The 24,515-nt window shown below is 43.4% G+C and overlaps 1 protein-coding gene across 1 annotated transcript; it reads right to left on the reverse strand.

Annotated features, from left to right (window-relative positions):
• Nucleotides 1-271: 271 nt before the first annotated feature.
• On the reverse strand, nt 272-16,718 carry LOC136577960 (NXPE family member 2-like). Its single transcript, XM_066577871.1, has 5 exons — nt 16,695-16,718; nt 14,625-15,364; nt 13,591-13,652; nt 12,360-12,578; nt 272-2,711 (listed from the first exon to the last, which is right to left on the reverse strand). Exons 1-5 carry the CDS (start codon nt 16,716-16,718, stop codon nt 2,167-2,169), a joined length of 1,590 nt encoding a protein of 529 aa, XP_066433968.1. The 3' UTR covers nt 272-2,166.
• Between the last annotated feature and the right edge of the window lie 7,797 nt (nt 16,719-24,515).

A 24,515-nucleotide genomic window follows, 5' to 3' on the forward strand; every position in this document is an offset into this window, starting at 1 on the left:
AGATGAAGTTAGTAGCGCTTGCTTGGGCTTTAAGTGTACAAAATACCAACCTTCAATTGAAGATTTAGCCAATGAAATTCAGCAACAAAAAAGTCACTAATAGGCAGGTTAGTTAAAGAATTCCCCCCCCCCTCCCCCTCCCGACTCATCTCAGTTCAGGGTACCCCACACAAGTTAAATAATATCAAGACCAACGAAAGAAACCAACTGACGGATGAACAAAGAAGTCACTAAGCAGGTAAGTAAAATAATTAGTTTTTGGTTTATTAAATTCAGTTATATGTTACAAATATACATTCTTATTATTTAAAAATATAAATATCGTGAAATTATGTTTTTTTTTCTCGAAGTGACACACCACCCGAGTTATGCTCGGTTTTGTGGCAAATTTTGATATACCAAGCTCAAAAGGTTGCCCATCACTGGTCTAGACATTAACATAGGTTGGTTATCTGGTAGAGATACTGTTCACTTTGATTGTGGAAATACCTTTAGAGATTTTTAGTACAGTATGAGGTGGTTCTAAGTTATATAATAAGTTAAGTCTTATATCAGGCTGATGGGTCTTCTGGGCTGTGTTCATAGTGATATCGTAGGATGTACACTCATTGTTAAAAAAATCAATGACCTAGAAGGAGCTGTAGGAATCAAATGCAACCTTTTGTGCGTGATTGTAAAGTTGCAATGAATTAGTGATTACAATATCAGAGGAAAGGATAGCTTGAACACTTGAAGGGAGGCTCTAATACCCAGTTGGTTCGCCTCTAGCTTTGATACAGGTGGGCATGGAGGCTTTAGTACCCTTTTGAGTGGTCTCCAGCTTAGATACAAGATGTGTCATGGGCTGGCATGTTCCGTATGGTATTCTGTGGCTTATTGCTCAACATTTGCTGTAATTGAGCCTCTAGATCGTGCAAACTTGTAGGCAGTCAAAGTTGGTGTACCAGATGATCCTATACATGTTCTATTGGTGATAAATATGGGGATCATATAGGCCATGGAAGTGTGACACCGTTTTGGGGACATTGTTGTGACACCGTTGTGTGTGCGCCCTGCTATCAGAGGCAACACATGTGGCTGCAGCATGTCCTGAACATATCACTGAGCTGTCATTATTCCTCATACCACTACTAGGGGGGACTGACTGACGTATGCGATGGCCACCCAGACCATCACATCAGCAGGGGGTAGTATGCTGCTCCACAGCAAAGGAAGGATTGAGACGCTCACTCCTAGGTCTCCAGACACGAACACGGCCATCGCCAGTGTCCAAACTAACTCTGGATTTGTTTCTAAAGACAACCCAGTTCAACTCCTAGTTTCATCATTCATGACACCACTGAAAATGGAGGTGACGGTGGGTGGATGTCAAGGGTAGCACACGTAATGGGTGCTGTGAGACCAAATGTCCTATAGCCAAGCCCCTGTAAATGGTTCCCACAGACACAGGAGCCTGTAAAGATGGTACCACCTATCTCTGGATGGTGGACAACAAAATATTTGAACCCATTCATCCTTGTTGGACAATCAGATGATCCTCTCTACTGGTAGACTGTCAAGGGCATCCTGAGCCCGGGCAGTTAGTGTGCGTGCCATCACACTTCCACTGTTCCCAAAAGAATAGCGCAAGTAGAGGGCAATTCATCGATACGACCCTCTGGCTTCATGCTTTTTTTAATTAATGCACTCCCTCCCAAACTCTGCTCCACTACACACAAGTAGCCACTGAAAGCCTTTTTATGGGCCAAGGGTGGAACGCCTTTAGGGCCTCAGGTGGGAAGACCTTCATCTAGTCACGCCACAACTCTAATCATCTGCATATCTGCCCAAGATGTAACCACATGTGAAGTTTTGCAGAAAAAGGACAAGCCCTTCTAAGGGCTTGTTTTTCTTGACAAAGAGTGTATACATCTGCAGGTTTAGACATGTTGCTATACACCGTGTCTGTGCAGTGTTGCCAGACCTATAACCTGAAAAATAAAAATACAAACTGCCTCTTTACTTTTCAATCAGCACTCATAAAGTATTGATGTGAGATTCAAGGTGTGACAGTCCATAAACCAAGTGCTTTCTAAGTATATAGCAAGCATTGTTTTACTGAGAAGGAAGTTTTACATGCTGCAGCTGTCTCATAACTTTTACAAGTCTTAGTATAAAAATGATTTATTAACAAGCAAAAGTGAACGTCATGCTCATTATATTCTCAAACGTGTATCCCGAAGGATGAACAGACTCTGTAGAGGCAGCCACCGTCATGTCCCAAGCATCAACAAAGCCCACGTTGATCCCTTGGAAGACTTCCCTAAGCACTAGATACTGGGTATAACCATGGAAGTCCCCATTTCTGTCTTGAAGAGCATTACCGTCTCTGGTATTTTCTGTCTTGATGATGACTTTGGTGTCTGGACTCCGTAGAAGCAGTTGTTCCACAGCTCTACGGATGTTGATAGCTCGTCTAATGTAGAGGTTTAGTGGGAACTGCCTAAAATGCTGACCCATGGTAATAACAAAGATGGTATCGTTTCCCCCTCCGCGTTGGTCAATCTGACGACTTGTGTACATGTCCTCCTTGCAGTAATAGAACCCAAACTTCTCTAGTGGGAAGCCGTGCCTTTTGTAGGAGACATAAATATCCTTATCCATGTTTAAAGCCTCAAGTGTCTTCGCCCATGAATCCCACCCACTTTCATGGTGGCGGAAATATTTCACTACTGATGGAGAAAAAAAACAAAAGTGTGATAGAAATTAATTCAGATTTATGTTAGTTTTAATATTAAATGTCACCATTGTTAATTTCTTTTGCTTTAACATCCAAAGTCCAGGTAAGCTAGGTGAGTGAAGGGATACTGATAATATCTTTCATCTACAACAGTGAAGGGATTATTGATAACATCCCCGATTATCTAGGCCAGAAAAGTGGTGAATTACAACAACCCTAGTAGTCTAGGACAGTAAAGGGATTATCGCTAACATCTCTGGTGAGCTAGGGTGGTAAAGTGGTTGATAATAGCACCCCTGGGAGTTTAGAGCACTGAATGGACAATTTTAACATAAGGAATGCAAAAAAAGAGGAAAACAGAAGGGCCAAGTCATATAAGCCACAGTATCCAATGACAGAGGAGTACGTTGATGCTTCTGGGCCCCAATGCAAAATTTGTAATGGGGCCCCCAAATATAATACTTTATTCATAGTATTGGGATCCTTGTATGGAGAAGAGAGGCCTTATGGCCCCCCTAAGGCTCCTAAGCCCAAGTGCAACCGCATCCTCTGCATCCCCTATAGTTACGCCCCTGTCCAATGATATAATGCCAACCTACAGACACTGAATCCGAAAAAGGTGAAGGAGAAGAGGAAATAAAATAGGAAAAACTCTGGCACTAAGGCTTAAAAAAATAATGTAATCTTTTATTATTCCTTAAAGTAAAAATGCGCAATCCATTTGGTTGGGAGCTCCGGAGTGACGCCATCATAATACTCACATCATGACTGACAATTAGCATGATTACAAATAAGTCCATAAAGGTAATACTAAATGCCAATAGCAGAATACAGGTAGGAACACCAGACAAGGGAAATAACACAGCAGGTATCTGCTCACCTACAGACATCACCACACAGAGAATCAACTATGCATGCAGACACAGAAGAAGACACTGTTCACACCTAATGTCAGAACACCTGAAAACAGACACTGAACAAGTCATAAATCAATAAACAGACACAAGGGAATCCCACCCAGAACCGCATGCATGCAACTTACCCCGAAACACAACAGGCATGACTCCAAGCACCAGAGCTCTCAGAGGGTAGTGGATGAATCACAAAATGACCAGCACCCTCTAGTAAGTGCGGCACAAGACTAATGACGATTGGCTGGCTGGAGAATTCCACACCATCAGCCAGCCAAATCAGTGTGTTCCTGGAAACCCCCAGGACCACAGATCCCAGGAGCACAACATGACAGGGAGGAGGAAGAGGTGAACGTTGCAGGGCAGCAACCTATCAAGTCAATGAGTAGAGTGTCCAAGAAAAACAAAAGGGCAGTGCCATCAGCCTCAGCTACTACTAGTTACAGTAGCAGCATCAGGTCAACCCATTGGTGTACTGCTAGGCGTCACAATTGCGACCCGGGTCCTTAGAAAATGGGGGGCCCATGGAACTCCGCCATATCCTGCTACACCACCACTCTGGGTGATGCTCAGAAAGGGGAGGACCATTACCTGGGGGAGCCTGCAGTCAATTCCATGCTGCAGACTCCCCAAGCACACGGTCCTCCCAACCACTGAGAGAGACTGAAATAGTGATTCGTTACAACTGCAGTTTAACAGTGCACTGCCTGCCATGTGATTGGTCCAGCCAGGGGTGTCTGATAGCGGAGGCAGGAGTGGACCATGCAATGCAACCAGGTATTTACTGCATATAATTATACATGTATAACTAGTATAAGTTATACTGTATAACTTATACCAGCTGTACATATACAATTATATATAGGGGATATATTGATCTTATTGAGATCTAAAATTAAAGGGGTTGTCCACTAGCAATGGTAGTTTGGTGAGGGTCTGGCACCTGGGACCCCCACTGAACATCTGTAAACTGGGTCTTTATGCTCTTCGCTTCAAGTGATTTATGCAGGAAACAGACAGCTCTGTTCCCATTGCAATGGCCAGACTTGGTACTTCAGGCCTAGTTTCCATTAATTTCATTGTCTACATTGTCTGCAAATATTCCTGCAACTCACCGAAACCGCCAAGGGCAGTAAAATGGCACCGCAATATGCTAACCTTTTCATAGCAAAACTGAAGGGTGACTTTTTGGCCTCCTGCCCCAACAAACCATTGGCCTCCTTCAGCTACATTGATGACATCATAATCATCTGGACCAACACCGAACAAGAACTAATAAAATTCCATGAGAAATTCGATGCATTCCCTCCACCATAAACCTGACAATAAGCTACTCATATACAGAAATCAACTTTTTGGACACCACCATAAAAATTTCGAACAACTCAATCCAGACTCTAATGCAGATGTGAATAAAGCCTAACCAGGCCATTAGGATGGTGAATATAAACACATACATAAGAGGACTCTTGGCTGTATTGGTGCTATCTGGATATCTGTATCTGGTGCCATTACCGGAGTAATAGGACTGGATGTGCCTATTTCAGCCAAACATTATTATACTGGGGGTTTGGCGCAATGATTCCCTTTATTGGAGAGTAATAAATAACTGAAGGTTGCAGAAACCTCAAAACAACAAAATTTGAAATGAAATTTAGGGCAAGCTGGAAATTAAGTGATAAGAACTAATTGTAATAAAAATCCCCTCCGTTTGATCACTGTGGATTGATATCACAGCCTGAGCAATACAGTGGGAAGTACCCAGAACTTGACTGAGGGACTTCTTCATTGAATGACTTTATTGAAGGCAGTGTATTTTTGAGAGTCCCAGTCACCCACATTGAGCTCAATACCTCTATGAGATCAGGATATTAGTAGTGATTATTCAGTCTGGTATCATTTCTGGATTTACTAGCTGCATATGATACAAGGGTGTCTCAAGTGTGTGGAAACACCCATATAGAATGAAACCAGTTTGGCAAACGGTGATCCAATTTTGCATACAAGCTGCAGGGCATCCTTACAAATTGCAGATGTTGCAAAACCTGATAAACCCTCAGTTTCCCTATCAGATGCTGTTCAGTGATAGGCAGATTTCTTTGTAAATGGTGAAGTCAACAAACAGAATCAACAATATTGGTCAGACACAAAGCATCACTGGATGGTTCCTTCACCTAAAGTAATGGTATGGTGTGGTGTATGGGGTACCAAGATTGTGGGCGCTTTCTTCATTGAGAACATGTTAATTGGGAATAGAGATGAGCGAACATACTTGGTAAGGCCAATTTTGCAATCGAGCACCGCGATTTTTGAGTACTTCACTACTCGGGTGAAAAGTACTCGGGGCACTGTGGGTGAGCGGGGGGTTGCAGAGGGGAGTGGGGGGGAGAGAGAGAAAGAGAGCTCCCACCTGTTCAGCGCTGCTACCCCCCGCTCCACCATGCCACGCCACGCCCCACAGCGCCCCCAAGTACTTTTCACCCGAGTAGTGAAGTACTCGAAAATCGCGGTGCTCGATTGCGAAATCGGCCTTACCGAGTACGTTCCCCCATCTCTAATTGGGAACATTAAGAGATGACTGTTACCCAAGGGTGTTAGATGAAGACGTGTTTCCTTCATGGCCGTCAGAGGATGGAATATTTCCAGAAGTCTTCCAATAAGATGGCACCCTGCCTCATTACGAACTTGTTGTCAAAGAGTATCTTGTAGTGCAGTTTCCTCAAAAGTGGATTGGTCATAGGGATCCAGTCGAGTGGCCATCACATCCTCCTCCTTTCACCTCTTTGGATTTCTATCTGTAGAGTTATGTCAAGGCATTTGTTTACTCTGAGAAGATATGAAATGTTGCTCACCTGAAACACAGAATTGTTGATGCTTGTGCTAGCATTCAGCCTGCTGTTTTGGTAAGAGTTCATCATGAATGGGTGGAAAGCAGAGGGTTAATACTTGAAAAAAGCATTTCGAACACATTCTGTAGAGATTATGGTGAATTTTCTGATTTCATATTAAATCCCCATTGTTTTTTCTGGTGAAACTCTCTGTCAGTGTGATACATCACACACTTACCTTCCCATCGGAAAAATTAACATTGAATCCAAGATGATAGCATTCAAATTAGCCATCATGTCGTTGACGTGGCCCAACTGGTTTCTCCTTTCCCTGTAGCTTGTATGCAAAATTGGATCACCGTTTGCCAAACTGGTTTCATCCTATATGGGTGTTTCCACATTTTTGAGACATTCTTGTATATTAATGGATTAAAAATTGCTTAAATCATGTATGCTAATTGTGCGTCATGATGGGAGAACTCTAATGGCGTCAATCTGGAGCTCCCAACCTCTTTGATGAATTGTGTATTTTTACTTTTATGAATTAATAGGGAGGAAATTATTTTTAGAAGTCTGAAGAGTGATAGCCGATGCAGCAGTAGCAGGCAGCGATGATGTCAATGCTTGTTGTTGACACTATCACATAGGGGGGAGGAGCAACAAGGAGTCCCTACTAGAGATGAGCGAGCACACTCTTCCAAGCTTGATGCTCGTTTGAACATTAGGGTACTCAAGATGCTCGTTACTCGAGTCAATTGCATTTCCTTTGCTGGATGCTGGGACCGAATAGCGGGTCCTACCTCGGTGCTGCTATCTGTGGCATTTTATGGCACCTCCTCCAAACCTTTCCCCTTCTCCTCCGCCACCTCTTCCTCTCAATTAAGAAGTGTGAGCACGTCGCCAGCAGTCAGTAGCGTGCGGTGCAGCAGCACAGCGGTGGGCAAGCGTCAGCAAGCCGTGCTGAAACTAATCAGCTTAGGTGACAAATGGCACATGGCCCCGGAGCTGTTGCAGGGTCTAACAGAGCAGACCGACCTCTGGCTTTTGCCGCTGAGCCTCCAATCGGGCACGGTCGTGTGTGACAACGGCCGTAACCTGGTGGCGGCTCGGCAGCCTCACACACATGCCATGCCTGGCCGACATCTTCAATCTGGTGGTTCAGCGGTTTCTGAAAAATTACCCCTACTTGCCTGACCTGCTCGGCAAGGTTCGCCGCGTCTGCACACATTTCCGCAAGTCCACCATGAACACTGACACCCTGAGGACCCGGTTTCAGCTGCCAGAGCACCGACTGCTGTGCGACGTGCCCACATGCTGGAATTCTACACTGCACATGTTGGCCAGGCTGTACTAGCAGCGTAGAGCAATAGTGGAATACCAGCTGCAACATGGGCAGCGTAGTGGTAGCCAGTCTCCCCAATTCTTTACTGAGGAGTGGGCATGGATGGCAGATATCTGCCAGGTCCTCGGAAACTTTGAGGAGTCTACCCAGATGGTGAGCGGCGATGCGGCAATCATTAGCGTTACCATCCCACTGCTTTGCCTGCTGAGAAGTTCACTGCTAAGCATAAAGGCCGACGCTTTGCGGTTGGAACAGGAAACGGGGGATGGCAGTATGTTGCTTGATAGCAAGACCACCCTTATGTCTATATCTCAGTGCGTTTTGGAGGAGAAGGGGGAGGAGGAGGAGGGGGAAGAGACAGCTGGCCACACGGCAAAGGGTACCCATGCTGCTTGCCTCTCATCTGCTCAGCATTTATGGGCTGAAGAGGAGGAGGAGGATCCTGAAAGTCATCTTCCTAGTGAGGACAGCGATGTGTTGCGTACTGGTACCCTGGCACATGGCTGACTTCATGTTAGGCTGCCTTTCCCATGACCCTCGCGTTAGATATATTTTGGCCAACACGGATTACTGGGTGTACACCCTTCTTGACCCACGGTATAAGGAGAACCTTTCTACTCTCATTCCCAAAGAGGAAAGGGGTTCGAGAGTGATGCAATACCACAGGGCCCTGGTGGAAAAAGTGATGCTAAAGTTCCCATCTGGCAGCGCTAGTGGCAGAAGACGCAGTTCCGAGGGCCAGGTAGCAGGGGATGTGCGGAGATCAGGCAGCATGTTCAGCGCAGGCAGGGGAACACTCTCCAAGGCCTTTGCGAGCTTTATGGCTTCCCAGCAAGACTGTGTCACCACTCCCCAGTCAAAGCTGAGTTGGAGGGAGCACTGTAAAAAGATGGTGAGGGAGTATGTAGCCGATCGTACCACCATCTTCCGTGATGCCTCTGCTCCATACAACTATTGGGTGTCAAAGCTGGACACGTGGCACGAAGTTGCGCTGTATGCCCTGCATCCTCTATCACCACAAAAAAGGGGAAATTAGCTTTGTCAATCACTCTTGGATATTATTACTCCTCCTCCTAAAACAGCATGTCATCACGCTGAACTGCCAATTTTTCTGAGGCTCAAAAGGCTCTGTTTAAAAGTGTTTTACAATTTTTCAACATTTTAAAAGTATTGATACTTTAACAGACACCAGTTTTTTCACAGGGCTGCCTCCAGGCTCTGTTACAAATTAAACAACAGTGAGCTGTAACTTTAAAAAATGTTTAGGGGTTTCACCTGCCCTCACGGTTAAGCAATTTTTCAGGGCTGCACTTGTACACTTGGTACACCAATTTTTTTCGGGCCCTCGCCTATACTGTTATCTAACTAATTTTCCGGCCTTCGCCTACAGTCTTGGTAACCAAATTTTTTCAGGGGTTCGCCTGTACTCTTGGTACACCAATGTTTCAGGGGTTCGCCTATACTTTTGCTACAGAAATGTTACTGGGGTCTGCCTATACTCTTGGTACACCAATGTTTCAGGGGTCTGCCTATACTCTTGCTACAGAAATGTTACTGAGTCCGCCTGTGCAGTTTCTACTGAATGGTTTGAGGGGTTCGCCTACACTCTTGCTACAGAAATGTTACTGGGGTCTGCCTATACCTTTGCTACAGAAATGTTACTGGGGTCTGCCTATACATTTGCTTAAGAAAAGTTACTGGGGTCTGCCTATACTTTTGCTACAGAAATGTTACTGGGGTTCCGCCTATACTCTTGGTACACCAATGTTTCAGGGGTTCACCTACATTCTTGCTACAGCAATGTTACAGGGGTCTGCCTATACCTTCGCTACAGAAATGTTACTGGGGTCGCCCTATGCAGTTTCTACTGAATGGTTTGAGGGGTTCGCCTATACGTTTGCTACAGAAATGTTACTGGGGTCTGCCTATGCTGTGGGTGCGCAAAGACTTCTCATTGCGGTGTTTTATCAGTCTGGCACAAATACACTGACTGACTAGGGTACATATATGGGCTGAGGTCCTTGGTGGAGTGAAACTCTGCCATGTTTGGGCGCTGTTATTTCTTTATGCGTAATACCATCTTTAAGTTCCTTGGGCTCGCCTATGCTGTGGGTGCACAAAGACTTCCCATTGCGGTGTTTTACCGGTCTGGCACAAATACACTGACGGACTAGGGTAGAAATGTGGGCCGAGGTCCTTGGCGGGGTGAAACTCGGCCATAGGCGAGCCCAAGGAACTTAAAGACTTCCCATTACAGTGTTGACCTATCTGACACCTACACAGAATGAATTTTGTGGGGACACATGGATTTCCCATTGCTATGTAACTTGCGGCACTTGGGTCACACAAGGTGGAGGCTGGAACTGAGCCTGACACTGGGCCTGCTCACGTGCTTCCCACACAGAGTATTACGGGTCCTACCTCGGTCATGGCTTCTTGGCCTTATTATGCCACCTCCTCCTCCTGCTTGGGGTCTGGGGATCAGCGCTGGGCGACATGTATTATCCCTCATGCTACAAGTTACCACAGTTATCCAAGATACTGGATTGGAGCGTTCACAGCAAGCGTTAGCGATTTCATGAGACTTTCACGGGGTCACTGTATACCTGTGGTGGCTACTTTTGCGACACCTCCAGATTCAAACCAATCTGTGGTGTTAGTATGCGCTGCTGCATTGTGGAGATGTCTACAAGTGCTGGCACCTGAGTACCCTTTATGCCCATGTTTGTGGCTCCTGACAATTTTATGATGAAGGTGGCACGGGATTGGAATGATGATCGTATGTCAATTTATCATCAATTCTCAACAGCATTGTGGGCTATCGCCCACAGTTTCAAAGACGGTTGCTGCCTGGCCCTGCCAACCCTCTACAGTGTGTGCCTCTGGTTCCTCCTCATCCAGTATGCACCTAGGGTGGTGTGGCTATGAAGTGAACGTGTGGCATAAGGGCAGCTGAACGCTGCGCAGGGAAACTTTTGTGTGCGCTGTGGATGCAGGATCGTGCGGGGGGTTGGACAGCAATACCAGCATGTAACCCAGGAGACGAGGCAGCGGTGTCACCCTCAGGCAGTGATTTTCCTTGGTTGCAGGTAGTGTGCTGCTTAGCTAAGATGTGCCTTGCTAATGAGGCTCTGTCCTAAGTAAATTGTTAGGGGGGTGATGCAGACTCTTGCCGCCATTTTGGCTTAATAGTGGGACCTGGGAGCCTGAGATGCAGCCATGCATGCTGCCCCTGCCCTTCCCTATACGTTTCTGTGGTGTTTCCATGACTTTCTGATGTTTTCTGGTGTTTGACAAGTCATCAGCTATGCGGAGCATCGGTCATATACAAAAATGCTCGAGTCGCCCATTGACTTCAATGGGGTTCGTTACTCAAAACGAACTCTTGAGCATTACGAAACGTTTAACTCGAGCAACGAGCACCCGAGCATTTTGGTGCTCGCTCATCTCTAGTCCCTACCCATGGGTGGATCACAAAACGCTATATATACCATGCTACATCATGAGGCGGTTGATACTCCAGTCCACCATCAGGGCTATGAGTGTTTTTTTATTTTATCCTGATTGAATGGAACTTTGTAGAGGAGTTAGTTTCTATGGGGAGGCAATACCAGCCGCTCCAGCCAGTAGGCACTGGGGGTTTACCAGAAACCAGAGGGGTGACAGCACTATCCAATAGCTTAGGGTGGACTACATCTATTCCACCATATTACAGCTTAGTGATAGACTTATGTGCCCTGAATTGAGTGCTAATCATATAGCAGTCAGAAACACTGACGCTCCTACAGAGTATCGTTACTCCCTCTCCTCACTACTAGTGTATGTTTATATGTGCAAAACTGTACGTTTCCACCCGGCAGCAGCTTTGTGCGAATCACATTGCCGGCAGGTGGACTAACAGCCTCTATTGTCTCTGGCAGCTGAGTCCTGGATCTGTCACAGACAATCACTTCCTGATGATCCGTGTAATTCACGGGGAAACGCCTTGAAGCTCTAAGTTTAAATAAGTTGAAATCTGTACATAAATGTATGTCATATATAGGGAGCAATGATCTTATAAACATCGACGATCAATGCTGCCCCCTTATCTCTGACCTTGATGTATGAGGAGAGGCGCCTGTTCTGTCATCGAGCCTCCCGCACCAAGGCATTATATTAGATGTAATATCCGAGCTGTATCATCAAGCTGTAGGATATAGATATATGGTTGGTGTCCCATTAATAAGACACATATAGTGACAGCCATCAATCTCAGTTCGTTATCCATGAGTTCTTTTGCTTTGGGGTTTGGTTTGTCAGGTGTGCCCTATTGTGCTATATGTTTTTAATAAATTATCAATAAAATATTATTTTTATAGAATAGTCTAGACTGTAAAGGGCTGATCCAATTAGAAATAGACTACTGCCCCTGTGAAAAATCTGGTGAGATAGGGAGGTTAATAACAACAACCCTGGTGGTCTAGGGCAGAGAAGGGATAATGATAACATATCTGGTCTACAGCAGGTCTATAGCTTACGTTATTAGTCCCTCCAATAGAGGGATCATAGGCGACACTTACTTCTGATTCCCTCGGTGAAGTGCATGATGTACTGACGTAATGTGGAATCACCAATGAGGAAGAGTTTTTTCCCCTGCAGACATTTAATGAAGTCATCCCCTGTTTTATAGACTGTCATGGTACAATAAAGGGGATACCAGGTGTAATTGTAGAAGTATCCACTGGGGAAGGGAGAGGCCAATCCTGTCTGACATTTTGGTTTTGAAGCTGGTGGATGATCTGAATGAATAAAACATATATATATCATGCTGCAATAATACAGAAATCTATCTACCTCATATCTACCTATCTCTCTATCTATCTATCTACCTCGTATCTATCTATCTATCTATCTATCTATCTTTCTCATATCAATCTATCTAACTCACATCTATCCATCTATCTATCTCATATCTATCTATCTCATATCTATCTATCTATCTATCTCATATCTATCTATCTCATATCTATCTATCTCATATCTATCTATCTCATATCTATCTATCTCATATCTATCTATCTCATATCTATCTATCTCATATCTATCTATCTCATATCTATCTATCTATCTATCTATCTATCTATCTATCTCTTTATACATATCTATACCATACATCCTTGTGGATGTTTCCATGGATGAGGATGTTATTTTTATTATCAGCCTCACACACTATTTGTCTTTACCCATCAGGAAAGCTGTGTTATTGAGTAGAAGGGCATTGGAACTATTCCACTTTGCCAAGGTAAGGGCAAAAATCAGTTTGTCTTTCTGTAGGCACCTTGCATAAGAGCTGCCAATTAACCAACTGAAAAGCACCCGATCCATAAACCACGGTACATAAATGCACAGCGTGAATGGAACGGCAGTGCGCAAGTATGACCACCGCTCCATTCACTTCTAATGGAAGATTGCTGAGCACATCGATCTTTGCCGTTCCCATAGAAGTGAATGGAGCAGCGGTCCAGCATGCACACCGCCTCTCCATTCATATGGGGGTTTGGGGTGCAGCGATTTTGGAATTGTTTAGGATCTCAGCAGACACCCAGATATCTGATATTTATCCTCTATGCCATGCATACGGAATAAATGTCTTTAATAAGAAAAAAAAGTATCTGACATGTAGAAACCCAACAGCTTGATCACAGCTTGATGGAGATCTTAAAGGCTGGTGTCATTTGACATATTGATGGGTAATATGTAACAAATAAAGTGGAATAGAAGCAAAATATATATATATAACTCACAACATACTTTTACAATCTGTAATAACTATGGTCTTCAAACTTCGGGCCATTTCCACACCAACATTAGACCTTTAAGAAATGATTAAGATGCCAGATATACGACTAGAATTGTAAACAAAAAGTCTAAATACTATAAAAAAATACTAATAAAATCACTCCATTACTATTGGTCTCCAATCTGTGGATTTTCAGATGTAGCTTTGCGAGTCTGGAGCAGGGGAGGGGTAATGATTCTCTTTGTGGAGAGCACCACGTGGATGAAGTGAGTCTCATAGGCCATGCAGAGCAACCTGGGGAAAGGCTTATGCAAATGAATGATGGCATAAAAATTACATGATCTATAACATGTGGTGCTCTCTCCTTGGTGTTCTCTCCAAGGAGAAACATTACCACAGGACTCATATTGATGATCTCTCACCTAGCCTCACCGAACTGTACTGTACAGTGATGAGGGTAAGAACCCCAAATATAAAACAGATCTCCATATAAAGAAATGCTGGCTTGGATTGCATCCCTAGACATGCTGCAAGGCCTGTTAAATGTTCAGATTTTGACTCCTATGCTAGCAACCTTCCAATAGGTGACATTAAGAAGGCATTTTTTCTAGCACTTATTTGATAAAGGTTGGAGACTATGGCTCTAAACCATCATGCTGCCCCTTCGTCCTACAAGTAATAGGAAAAACCAGGCCATTCTTTCACTGAAGGTTGCGACCTGGAAGAGTGTCAAGATTGAACCAGCATTTTTGCATTGTAACCCTTCTCCTCTATGTATACTCCACCCCAAAAGATGAATTCACCTATGGAAAGCTTGTGAGATAATCAGTTCATACACATGACATGAACTCAGTATGATTGAGCCCTGTAAACTGCATCCTAAAGTACTCAGTGAAATAATTGCAAGAAGAAACTCATTTCTAGGATTTTGGGCACTGGGCTTGACTTTTTTGGCCAGTTGTTTGGCACCTTGGGTGTATATTTAATAGGCACAGTTGCATCCATTAATCATCACACAGAATCCCAAGGAAATTTTAGCTCATACCTTTGAAATAGTGACCTCTCTCCTGGCATAAGATAGGAAACGTTTAGATCCACAGCCCGCATATTATTTAAGCATTCGCAAAGGAGGTTCTGAGGTTTAATACAGTAGAAGGACTCTTCATAAAACTCATCTTTGTACTCACAAACCTCTTCAGCTGTGTTCAGCTGGAAGCCACAAGTAGTAATAGCTTGCTTGCCTAGGTATTCATATCTTCCTTGAAAACCAAGAACCCCTAGACTGGCATGTCGTGCTCTCCAGAGGGCTGCAATTCCTTCACTGGGGTGCCATAGTCGAATAGACACCTTGGCTTTACCAGTATCAACCCACTGTAATGGAAAGTGGATATAATAGGATCCATTATGAAAGTCCTCCACCCTACCAGACACAGCAGCTCCAAGCTCTGGAGAAAAAAGTCGTGATCTTATTAAGTCTCCTCCATACGTCTTCTTGTTGTCCAAGTGATCATACATATCAAGCTGTACCACTAGGTCTTCTCCAAGACAATACTGTTCCCTTGGGTTGACTATGGACACTTTACTTTTCTGCCCACTTGTGCTTCTATTAAAGTATGTAAACGGAACATTTGGGATACGTTTTTGAACTTTGTTAAAGACTGCATTTATTTTAGACGGAAGATTATATTCCCTCCGCTGTTGAGGGGTTGTTTCTTTCTGTTGGACGTTGACATTAATTTCCATGACTGATCCAAAAGAGTTTCCAATCAGGTGTCTAAGGGAATTCTGCAAATGAAAAAGATGACAGAAGAAGGCTTAAACACTATGGGACTGACGTTGACAGTCTGATGTTAAGACTAGTGTTGATATCATCTACTGGAGGACCAACTTAGTGACAAAAGCTACCATCAAAGTGCAATGTCATCAATTTGTATAGTCAGTTTTAGGCAACTATCCACCTTTTGGTACCATCATCTGTGCAAAATGGAAGGTCATTCACTGTGAAAGGAAAAGTAGGCACTCCATAGTGCTAAAATTATCATCACATCACACAAAATACACACACAATTTGAGCAGAGTGCCATTTTCCTGGAATGGTTATACTGAACAGGCCCAACGCTGTCATAAAACAGCTGCTGTCTTCTTGTCAACCGGACAGATAACAGTGCTCTGTGGAAAACTTGTCCCAATAAAAGATAAAACAACCAGGAATATACAAAACTACTGATGTTAGAATAAGACACATGAGGGGAAAAAGCTTTATTGGATGACACGTTTCAGCAGCACATTGGTGCCTTCATCAGAGCTCAGATAAAAGGATACAACATGGTTGTCTTTAAAAAGGTAAAAGTGCAGGTGAGAGGAACCAAGTGGGTGAGGTCAACAATGCTGCACATGGAAAACAATGAAATACAATTATTGAGATCTATGAGTAAAAAAATATATATAGTTTTAAAACAAGAGTTCATAATTGTGAACTAAAAAGGGGATATTACTGAATCCACTGTCATAAAATGGGCATACTACAAATCCAGCAATCATGCAGCGAGGGAACATATTGCACAGCATCAGTCATGGAGAAATGAGGTATATTAAAAAACATTGATAATAAATATCAAAAACATTTAAAAATTGCCATTAAGCTGAAGTAATTATACTACCACAAAAACTGGGGTGAGCGGAGAAAAGGAAGGAAGGCAGTGAAACTGAAGATGAGTTAATCGGCTGGTTGAATCATAATACTTCTGGATTAGCTTTTATTGAACATTATTCTACAGATGGGGTACAGTTTCTTGATTTACTTATAAACTCTAAGGAAATTTGGAAATTCACAAACATATCTATTTCTAGTAAGTTGACGTTAATTAATATGTTGACTTTAATAGTGAGCGCTGTCACCGCCGGCTGGCCTACGTTCTGTTTGGTCAGTTCTGAAGATCAAACAGGTTTTACAGGCAACGATGTATCCTCAAGATGGGTCAAAAATAGTCCATTGACGGGGGCATGGCCTGACAGAGAACCGTGACGGACGCCATTGCCTAAGCTCCGCTCTGGCCCTAACCTCCACAGCTACTCACAGTGCTCCAGCGGGACCCATCACCACAACATTACTCACCCGACTTCCCTGCACTCCCAGCATGACCCGACGCAAGCCAGTGAAGGCTTTCCCGCAGCGGGTGGCCGAATTCTTCTCCGCTCGCAGCAGCAGGAGGGACCCGACAGCAGCGCTCCTCTCCTCTTCTGATGGCTCCCACGATTTAGCCAGAGATCGTCCGAGAGACCAGGAGACGCAGGCAGACAGCCCAGGAGCTGCTCAGAGGGACGACCATCTCGGCACTGCATCCGGAGGGGTGAGTGAGATTTCAGCATCCACTACACTCAGTTCCACTCACTCACCTAAAATGGCGCTCAGTGACATGGCAACCCCGGGTAATAGAGACCCTCCTTCATCCAGCCCTAACAAAAGGAGACCCAGACTAGAAATGGCAGCAAATACACTTGTCCCCCCACCTAACGCTGCAGAATTCTTAGATATGATCCCGACCACAAATCAACCTGCTTCAGAAGCCTTCATTAAAGAAATGATGCTCGCACTAAGAAGCTCTATGTGGGAAGACCTCAATACTTTTACTACATCTTTTAATTCCACCATATCAGAAATAGAAGAAAGAACCTCTCATATCGAACATAAAATGCAAGAACTAACTAATTTGCATAATACTCTGATAGACGCACACTACTCCCTAGAGGAGGAAGTGAGTCAGATTAAAGTAAAGATGGCGGACCTAGAGGACCGCAACAGATGAAACAACGTCAAGTTCAGGGGTATCCCAGAAAAAATTGGCCCAGCTGACCTAAAGGCCTTCCTGTTACAATTAATGAAAAAGCTTCTGCCCTCCACCCCTGAAAGAACTCATCATTGACAGGGCGCATTGCCTACAAAAACCAAAATTTCTCCACGACAATGTCCCGCGAGATGTAATAGTGAGGATCCATTTTTTTCATGTTAAAGAGGCGCTCATGTTTGCCTCCCGCAAAGCACCTACTCTTCCTGCTCAATTTGCAAATATCCAACTTTTTGTGGACTTATCCGCTGCTACAATCCAAGCCAGAAAATCTTTCTCCCATTTAACGGCTTCTCTCAGAAAAGAAAAGATCCCATACAAATGGGGTTACCCCACAAAATGAATCCTCCACAGAGAGGGCTCTATGCATATAATCAACAAACCAGAAGAAGGCGAAAAAACCCTCTTGTCCTGGGGCGTCCAGATTCTTGAAAAGCCTCAAAACAGAGGTCCCGTCCTCCCGGTCAGCTTAACTAAAGAAAGCGTCCAGCCATCATCCCCCCGCTGATCCTTCAGCATTTCTTAACAAGATTGGAGGTTACTCCCTTTTCCCAACGTCAGGCGAACTTTCTCCCCCCCCTGAGAATACGCAGGCACCCACACCTGCGAAGACAGCTATACCCATGTTGCTGTATCAAGCTACATTTCTACTTCTGAGTACCACTCTCAGAAAATGTTCTCTGGCCATTTTGTTTGGCGTTCTTGGCCAGGTGTTTTTATGTTAAATATACATGTTTCCTACCCTATCCCCCTCCTTCCAACAACTAGTAGCGTTCCATGGTTGCACCTTCTTAAAAGCACCCTCCTATTGGTAACATGTCTATAAAAATATGCTCCCTTAATACTAAAGGGCTAAACTCCCCTTTTAAGAGGTCAGCAGTTTGGAAAGAAGCGCTCCACAACAAAGTGGATATCCTGTGCCTCCAGGAGACACACTTTTCGTCTGCAGCGCATCCCTCATTCTCCCATAAAAAATTCTCAAAAATCTTTATGTTCTGTGCTGAGGGCAAGAGAGCAGGAGTTTTGGTAGCAATCAAAGACACCATTAATTTTGTTCTCACGGAACAGATGATTGATCCCCATGGAAGATATATAGTACTAGTGGGAACGTTTAACAATATCCAAACAACTCTAGTAAACATTTATGCTCCAAACTCCTCCCAAATTTCTTTCTTAAACAAAACTCTGAAAAAGATCTGCAAAGTTCAGGCAGGCAAACTTATAATATGCAGGGATTTTAATATCATCCCTGATAAAACACTTGACTCAACTAGCTCCACTAACAGGCTGTACCCGGTTCTAGCTCCGTGGCTACATAAAGAAGTGCTCTTTGTCACCTTCAGGTGCCTCAACTCAACCTCTAGAGAGTATACTTATTACTCTCCTCGCCATCGATCCTTTTCCAGGATCGACCTGATCCTGGTTGACAGATGGACCCTCCCGAGGGTCAAACAAGCTGGGATAGGCAATACAACATGGTCGGACCACTCCCCTATGTTTCTCACGCTTGAAACTACTAACTTTCCCCTGGCGTCCAGAAATTGGAAGAACAATGTTCCCCTTATGAGAATACCTCAATACAAATCGTCGATTAAAAAATCCCTGGCTGAATACTTTTCAATCAACTCAAATCCAGACACAGATGTGTTTTCCACATGGTGTGCCCATAAAGCTTACATAAGAGGTATCTTGATGAAAATCAGCTTACATCATAAAAAAGAAAAACAACTCCGCATAAACAATATTCTATCGCAAATAGCCATTGCTGAGCCAAATATCCAAGCCTCTCCCTCAATCTCGCTACATAGAGAACTAATGTCCTAGCAACATAGTCTTCGCCACGCGTTAATTGAAGAATACGCCAAATCCTTAAATACCTCAAAAATGAACTACTACACGTCCTTCAATAAACCATCAAGATTAATGGCCAAAATAACGAAACACCGCCAGGCGACATCAAAAATTCCACATTTGATTAAACAAGATGGATCAGAAACAAAACTAACACATCCTCAAGATATAGCAGACGAATTTAGCCGCTTTTACTCTAAACTATATAATCTAAAGCACGATGACTCCACGCCCCAACCTGATATCCATCAAATTAACGACTTTCTGGGAAAAATAAATCTTCCAACCATTACAGAAGACCATCTCAAAACATTAAATGCCCCCATCACCCCTCTGGAGATCCTTGGGACAATCAAAACATTAAAAGCTTACAAGGCCCCGGGTCCAGATGGTTTTTCGAATGAATATTATAAAGACTTCACCATGGACCTGGCCCCTTACCTCTCTGAAACGCTTAACAAAGCTATGTCCTGTGGTAAGCTCCCAGAGGAGATGCTAAGCGCCACCATAGTCACCATACCCAAACAAGGTAAATCCTTAAACTCGCCAGCCAATTTCAGACCCATCTCACTACTAAATTGTGACATGAAAATTTACTCAAAACTCCTAGCCCAACGACTATTAAGAATACTCCCAAAAATAATTCATAGTGACCAGGTGGGCTTCACAAAGGGACATCAGGTGTCTGATGGCACGAGGAGAGTCCTCAACCTCATGGCGATAGCACAAACAAGCCGCATTCCATCTCTGCTCTTGGCTTTAGACGCGGAAAAAGCCTTTGATAGGCTGCATTGGGGCTTCACCTTCGCCACGCTAGAAAAATTTGGCTTTCAGGGAAACATACTCAAAGCCATACAAGCCCTCTATGGCTCCCCGTCTGCCAGAGTTCTAGTTGACGGCATTGTATCAAAAACCTTCCATATTACCAATGGTACCCGCCAGGGCTGCCCTTTGTCCCCCCCTACTGTTCACGCTAATTATGGAACCACTAGCCGAATCCACAAGACTAAACATAAATATTAAAGCAATCCCAGCTGGCCTCAGACAGCATAAAATCAGTCTTTTCGCCGATGATGTTCTACTGCTCCTCTCGGATCCCATAACCTCACTGAAGAAGGTCTGTGACATAATTCACCAATTCAGCCTGGTGTCATATTACAAGCTAAACATAGATAAATCCCAGATATTAGCCGTAAACATGGATGTCTCACTAAAAAACAACATCAAAAAAGAATTCTCATTTCAATGGGGAGAAAAAAATATTCCATACTTAGGAATTAAACTATGCATCCCTTTATGCGATATCATATCAGCCAACTTACAACCCTTAGTGTCTGAATTCCAGTCTAAGCTAGGTTCCCTTGCAAGTAAGGAGCCGTCCTGGCTGGGACGTGTAGTACTCTATAGAATGTTGGTTTTGCCAAAAATCCTTTATCTTTTCCGTACACTTTCTCTCCCGATACCTAGACAAGAAATTGCAAAGCTCCAAAAGCAACTATCTGATTTTATATGGAGAGGGAGAAAGCCAAGGGTTGTTGCGTCTATTCTATATCTTAATAGGAAACATGGAGGATTGGGGGTTCCGAATTTATTGTCATATCTCCATGCGATAAATATCAATCAAACCAGACAGTGGTTGAAAGAGATTTCAGGTCCAGGCTGGCTTCAAATAGAATCCCATTTCATTGATAACAAACCCATTGGTACACTTCTACTAGCCTCAATACTCAGCTCTCTTACACTGGCACTGCCCCGAGTTCACAGGCTTTGTACTATCTCGCTGCCCATGCAAGCTTCAGTGGACTCGTGGATCTAGCTGGCTCAAAAAAATGGCCCTTTACCAGGAAGAACCATTGATAACTTCCCACTAACAGTTCTCGAATTCTTCATCCCAGATCTGGATCTTGGATTGTGGGTCGAGAGGGGAATTGTAAATCTGAGGGATGCGCTGCAGGGCGAAGATATTTTACCTTTCTCAGCCTTGGTGAAACAATTTAATTTACCACAGGGAGATATATTTAAATACCTACAGATTCGCTCACTATTGCAAACCACTAAACCTTGGGCTATAAAAATCCCTGGGGAACTGATGCAAATTCTCAACAACCCCGCTCCGGTGTCCCGCTCCCTTGTGAGAACTTGCTATAATATCCTCTCTGGTGACATGAGAGATGTAAAACAAGCTCACCTTCTCAATTGGGAGAGAGACGTAGGAAGGAGGTTCCCACCTGACCAGTGGCACTCAGCCTTCACGTGGGCGAATAAATCTACCCTCAATTCAAACATTCTCGAGGTTCATATCAAAGTTCTGACACGGTGGTATTATACCCCAGTGGCACTAGCTAGAGCCTTTCCCCAACTTGATAACCGCTGCTGGAGACAATGCGGGCACATAGGCAATATTTGCCATATATTTTGGAGCTCTCCAAAACTTTCAGGTTTTTGGAACGACGTGTTCTCTATGCTGAGAAGGATCGCGAGACTGGCCATTCCCAAATCCCCAGCTCTGGCTATACTATTATTAGACAATGGCTCCATACCTGGCCCGTTGAGAAACCTACTGGGCCATATCCTCCTCACCGCTAAACTGCTGATCTCGAGAAGATGGAAATCTTCTAATGTCCCCACTATCGCAGAGTTAACCAAGACAATGTCTGACCATAACATATACGAAAAAACTTTAAGCCCAAAAAAGTGGAAGCTACGCAAAATACCTAAACAAGTGGAATCCATGGCTACATAACTATCCTTCCTAACCCCCCCACCCCCATGTGTTATCCTTTCCTGCCCCCCCTTATCTCAAATATGTTGCAATTTCATGATAAACGTTGATTGTTCTACTCTACAAACAAAAAACATATATATATATGTCTTGACCTATGTTCACTTTGGAAAAAATTCTGTTCCGCTCCTATTCTTGCCTCATAGGTCAGAGAAATGGACACTATCCACGCATGCAGAAAAGAAGATAACTTGAAGATACATACTTAGAAAATACTGTTAAGTACTTATTTTGTTGATTATATTTCTCATTGTAACTTAATAAACAACCTTCTCTGTCAAAACTAATAAAGAACAAATTGTTTAAAAAAATAGTTGATTGACTTGAGTCCACCACTCGGGATTAAAAAGATAATCATGAAAATTACATCCATGGAAACAGATACATAGATTTACATCAGCTCTGTATTATGGACCAAAAACAGTAGAAATACGCTCGTCCAAAAGTGGCCACAAAGTGATGTTGAAACTGTGAATTGGACGATGTTGTATATTTGTTACAATGCAGTTGCAATCCTAAGTATGTAAGACAGTCCACTCAGGCATTGTGAAGCCTCATTACTAAACATCACCCCATTATTAAAATGGGTTTATCCAGGTATTATGCTATAGTACTTTACATAATTGCTGTTTTAAAGATATCAAATTAACCCCTACTGCACTAATCTCTGCATGCGCTCCGAATAGATTTTGCAAATTAAGAAATGGTTTTACATAACAGGACATAATAAAAGAGTCTGGTTCCTAGGCCTTAAAATGAGGTAAATACAACCTCAGATAAACAACACCCCATGCCAATTACACCGTATCATTATTTATGTAACAAAAACTAAGCCAAGAAGCAGAAGCAGTGTGTGAAAAGTAAGTGTATCATCACTGCTTCCATAGGAATAAGAGGGTAAGTCAAGTTAGGCATAACACATTATAATTATTAAATTGCCTGCTTCCACGTTTTATCTCCAGGTTATTGGCACTGTACCAAAAAGTTGTGTTTAGGAAATGCTGTTTAACTGAATTATATTGACACTTGCAGCATACAGTACCTGTTGTGTTCTATTAACCAATGGAAGTATGTGTAAGGTGCAGTGTCCGAGGAGTGGGCCCACAGCCGAGGGGACAGCGGGGTAGATTGAGGCCTTGTTATGGGGCTCTACCATCTCCTTCCCTGAGGGTAGCACGGACCCGTCCAAGTTACCGCTGGGGGAGTTTCATGAAAAGGGAAAACCTGGTGGTGTTTTTTTCCTTGAAAGTCCTGTCACTCGCGATGCCACCGTTCCTTCCTCTGCGGTGAATCCGGATGGTAGAAATAAACCAACAGGGGAAGGCAGAAGTGGTCTCCTCCTTTACAGGCTACATAGGGCTCAGTGAGCACTATGTAGTGAATAATGAAGGAGTGTTACCTTCACTATTCAATCGGGTGATCACCCACCAGATGCCCGCTGACACAGCAAAGCTGCAGGGTCTTAGCAGACCCAGATAAGCTCTTTTAGTGACAACTGTTACTGCGGGGAGATGTTTTCCCCGCAACTGGGGCTCCTATGGATGCCGTAGCTACAGCAGAAAAGTGTGAATGACACCCAGAGCTCTTATATGATGTCATAGGGGATATAGATGTTAAAAAAAATTATTACAAAACTAAGGTTAAAAAATTATAGAATAAAATAAAAAAATATATATATATAAAGAAAATGACCCACCGCCAGCCAAAACCATCGCCATATGCGCCTTATAACCCAAGACTATACAAATTATATATCAAAACATCCAAAACAGCATTAGGAACCCATTCCTGTACTTTATTTTAGAATAAATACACAAATTTAAAAAATGAACTATAAATTTAAAAAAAAAAATCCTATTTTTTAGCTTTTTACCCCTAATAAAACTAAATATCATAGTAACATAGTATGTAAGGCCGAATGAAGACAATGTCCATCTAGTTCAGCCTGTTTATCCTCCTTTGTTGTTGATCCAGAGGAAGGCAAAAACCCCAAGAGGCAGAAGCCAATTAGCCCATTTGGGGGGAAATTCCTTCCCGACTCCCTAATGGCAATCAGACTAATCCCTGGATCAACCCCTAATAGTTCCTACCTGCCTATATACCCGGATTAACAATTAACCTAAGATTTATATTCTACAATGTCCTTCCTCTCCAGAAAGACATCAAGGCCCCTTCTAAACTCCTCTATGGATTTTGCCATCACCACTTCCTCAGGCAGAGAGTTCCACAGTCTCACTGCTCTTACAGTAAAGAACCCCCTTCTGTGTTGGTGATGAAACCTGCTTTCTTCTAGACGTAGAGGATGCTCTCTCGTTACCGTCGTAGTCCTGGGTGTAAACAGATCATGGGAGAGATCCTTGTATTGTCCCCTCATGTATTTATACATAGTTATTTGGTCGCACCTTAACCGTCTTTTTTCTAGGGTAAATAATCCCAATTTTGATGCCTCTCTGGGTAT

This window comes from Eleutherodactylus coqui, chromosome 8, assembly GCF_035609145.1.
Source record: "Eleutherodactylus coqui strain aEleCoq1 chromosome 8, aEleCoq1.hap1, whole genome shotgun sequence".
NCBI lineage: Eukaryota > Metazoa > Chordata > Amphibia > Anura > Eleutherodactylidae > Eleutherodactylus > Eleutherodactylus coqui.

Coding starts and splice junctions, on each gene's coding strand:
- LOC136577960 (XM_066577871.1), bottom strand. CDS start 16,718: ATGCTGGGAGTGCAGGGAAGTCGG. Junction 13,653..14,624: donor GAGAGGTCACTATTTCAAAG/GTATGAGCTAAA, acceptor CATTTCTTAAAG/GTCTAATGTTGGTGTGGAAA. Junction 2,712..12,359: donor CTTCACCGAGGGAATCAGAA/GTAAGTGTCGCC, acceptor TTTCTCCATCAG/TAGTGAAATATTTCCGCCAC.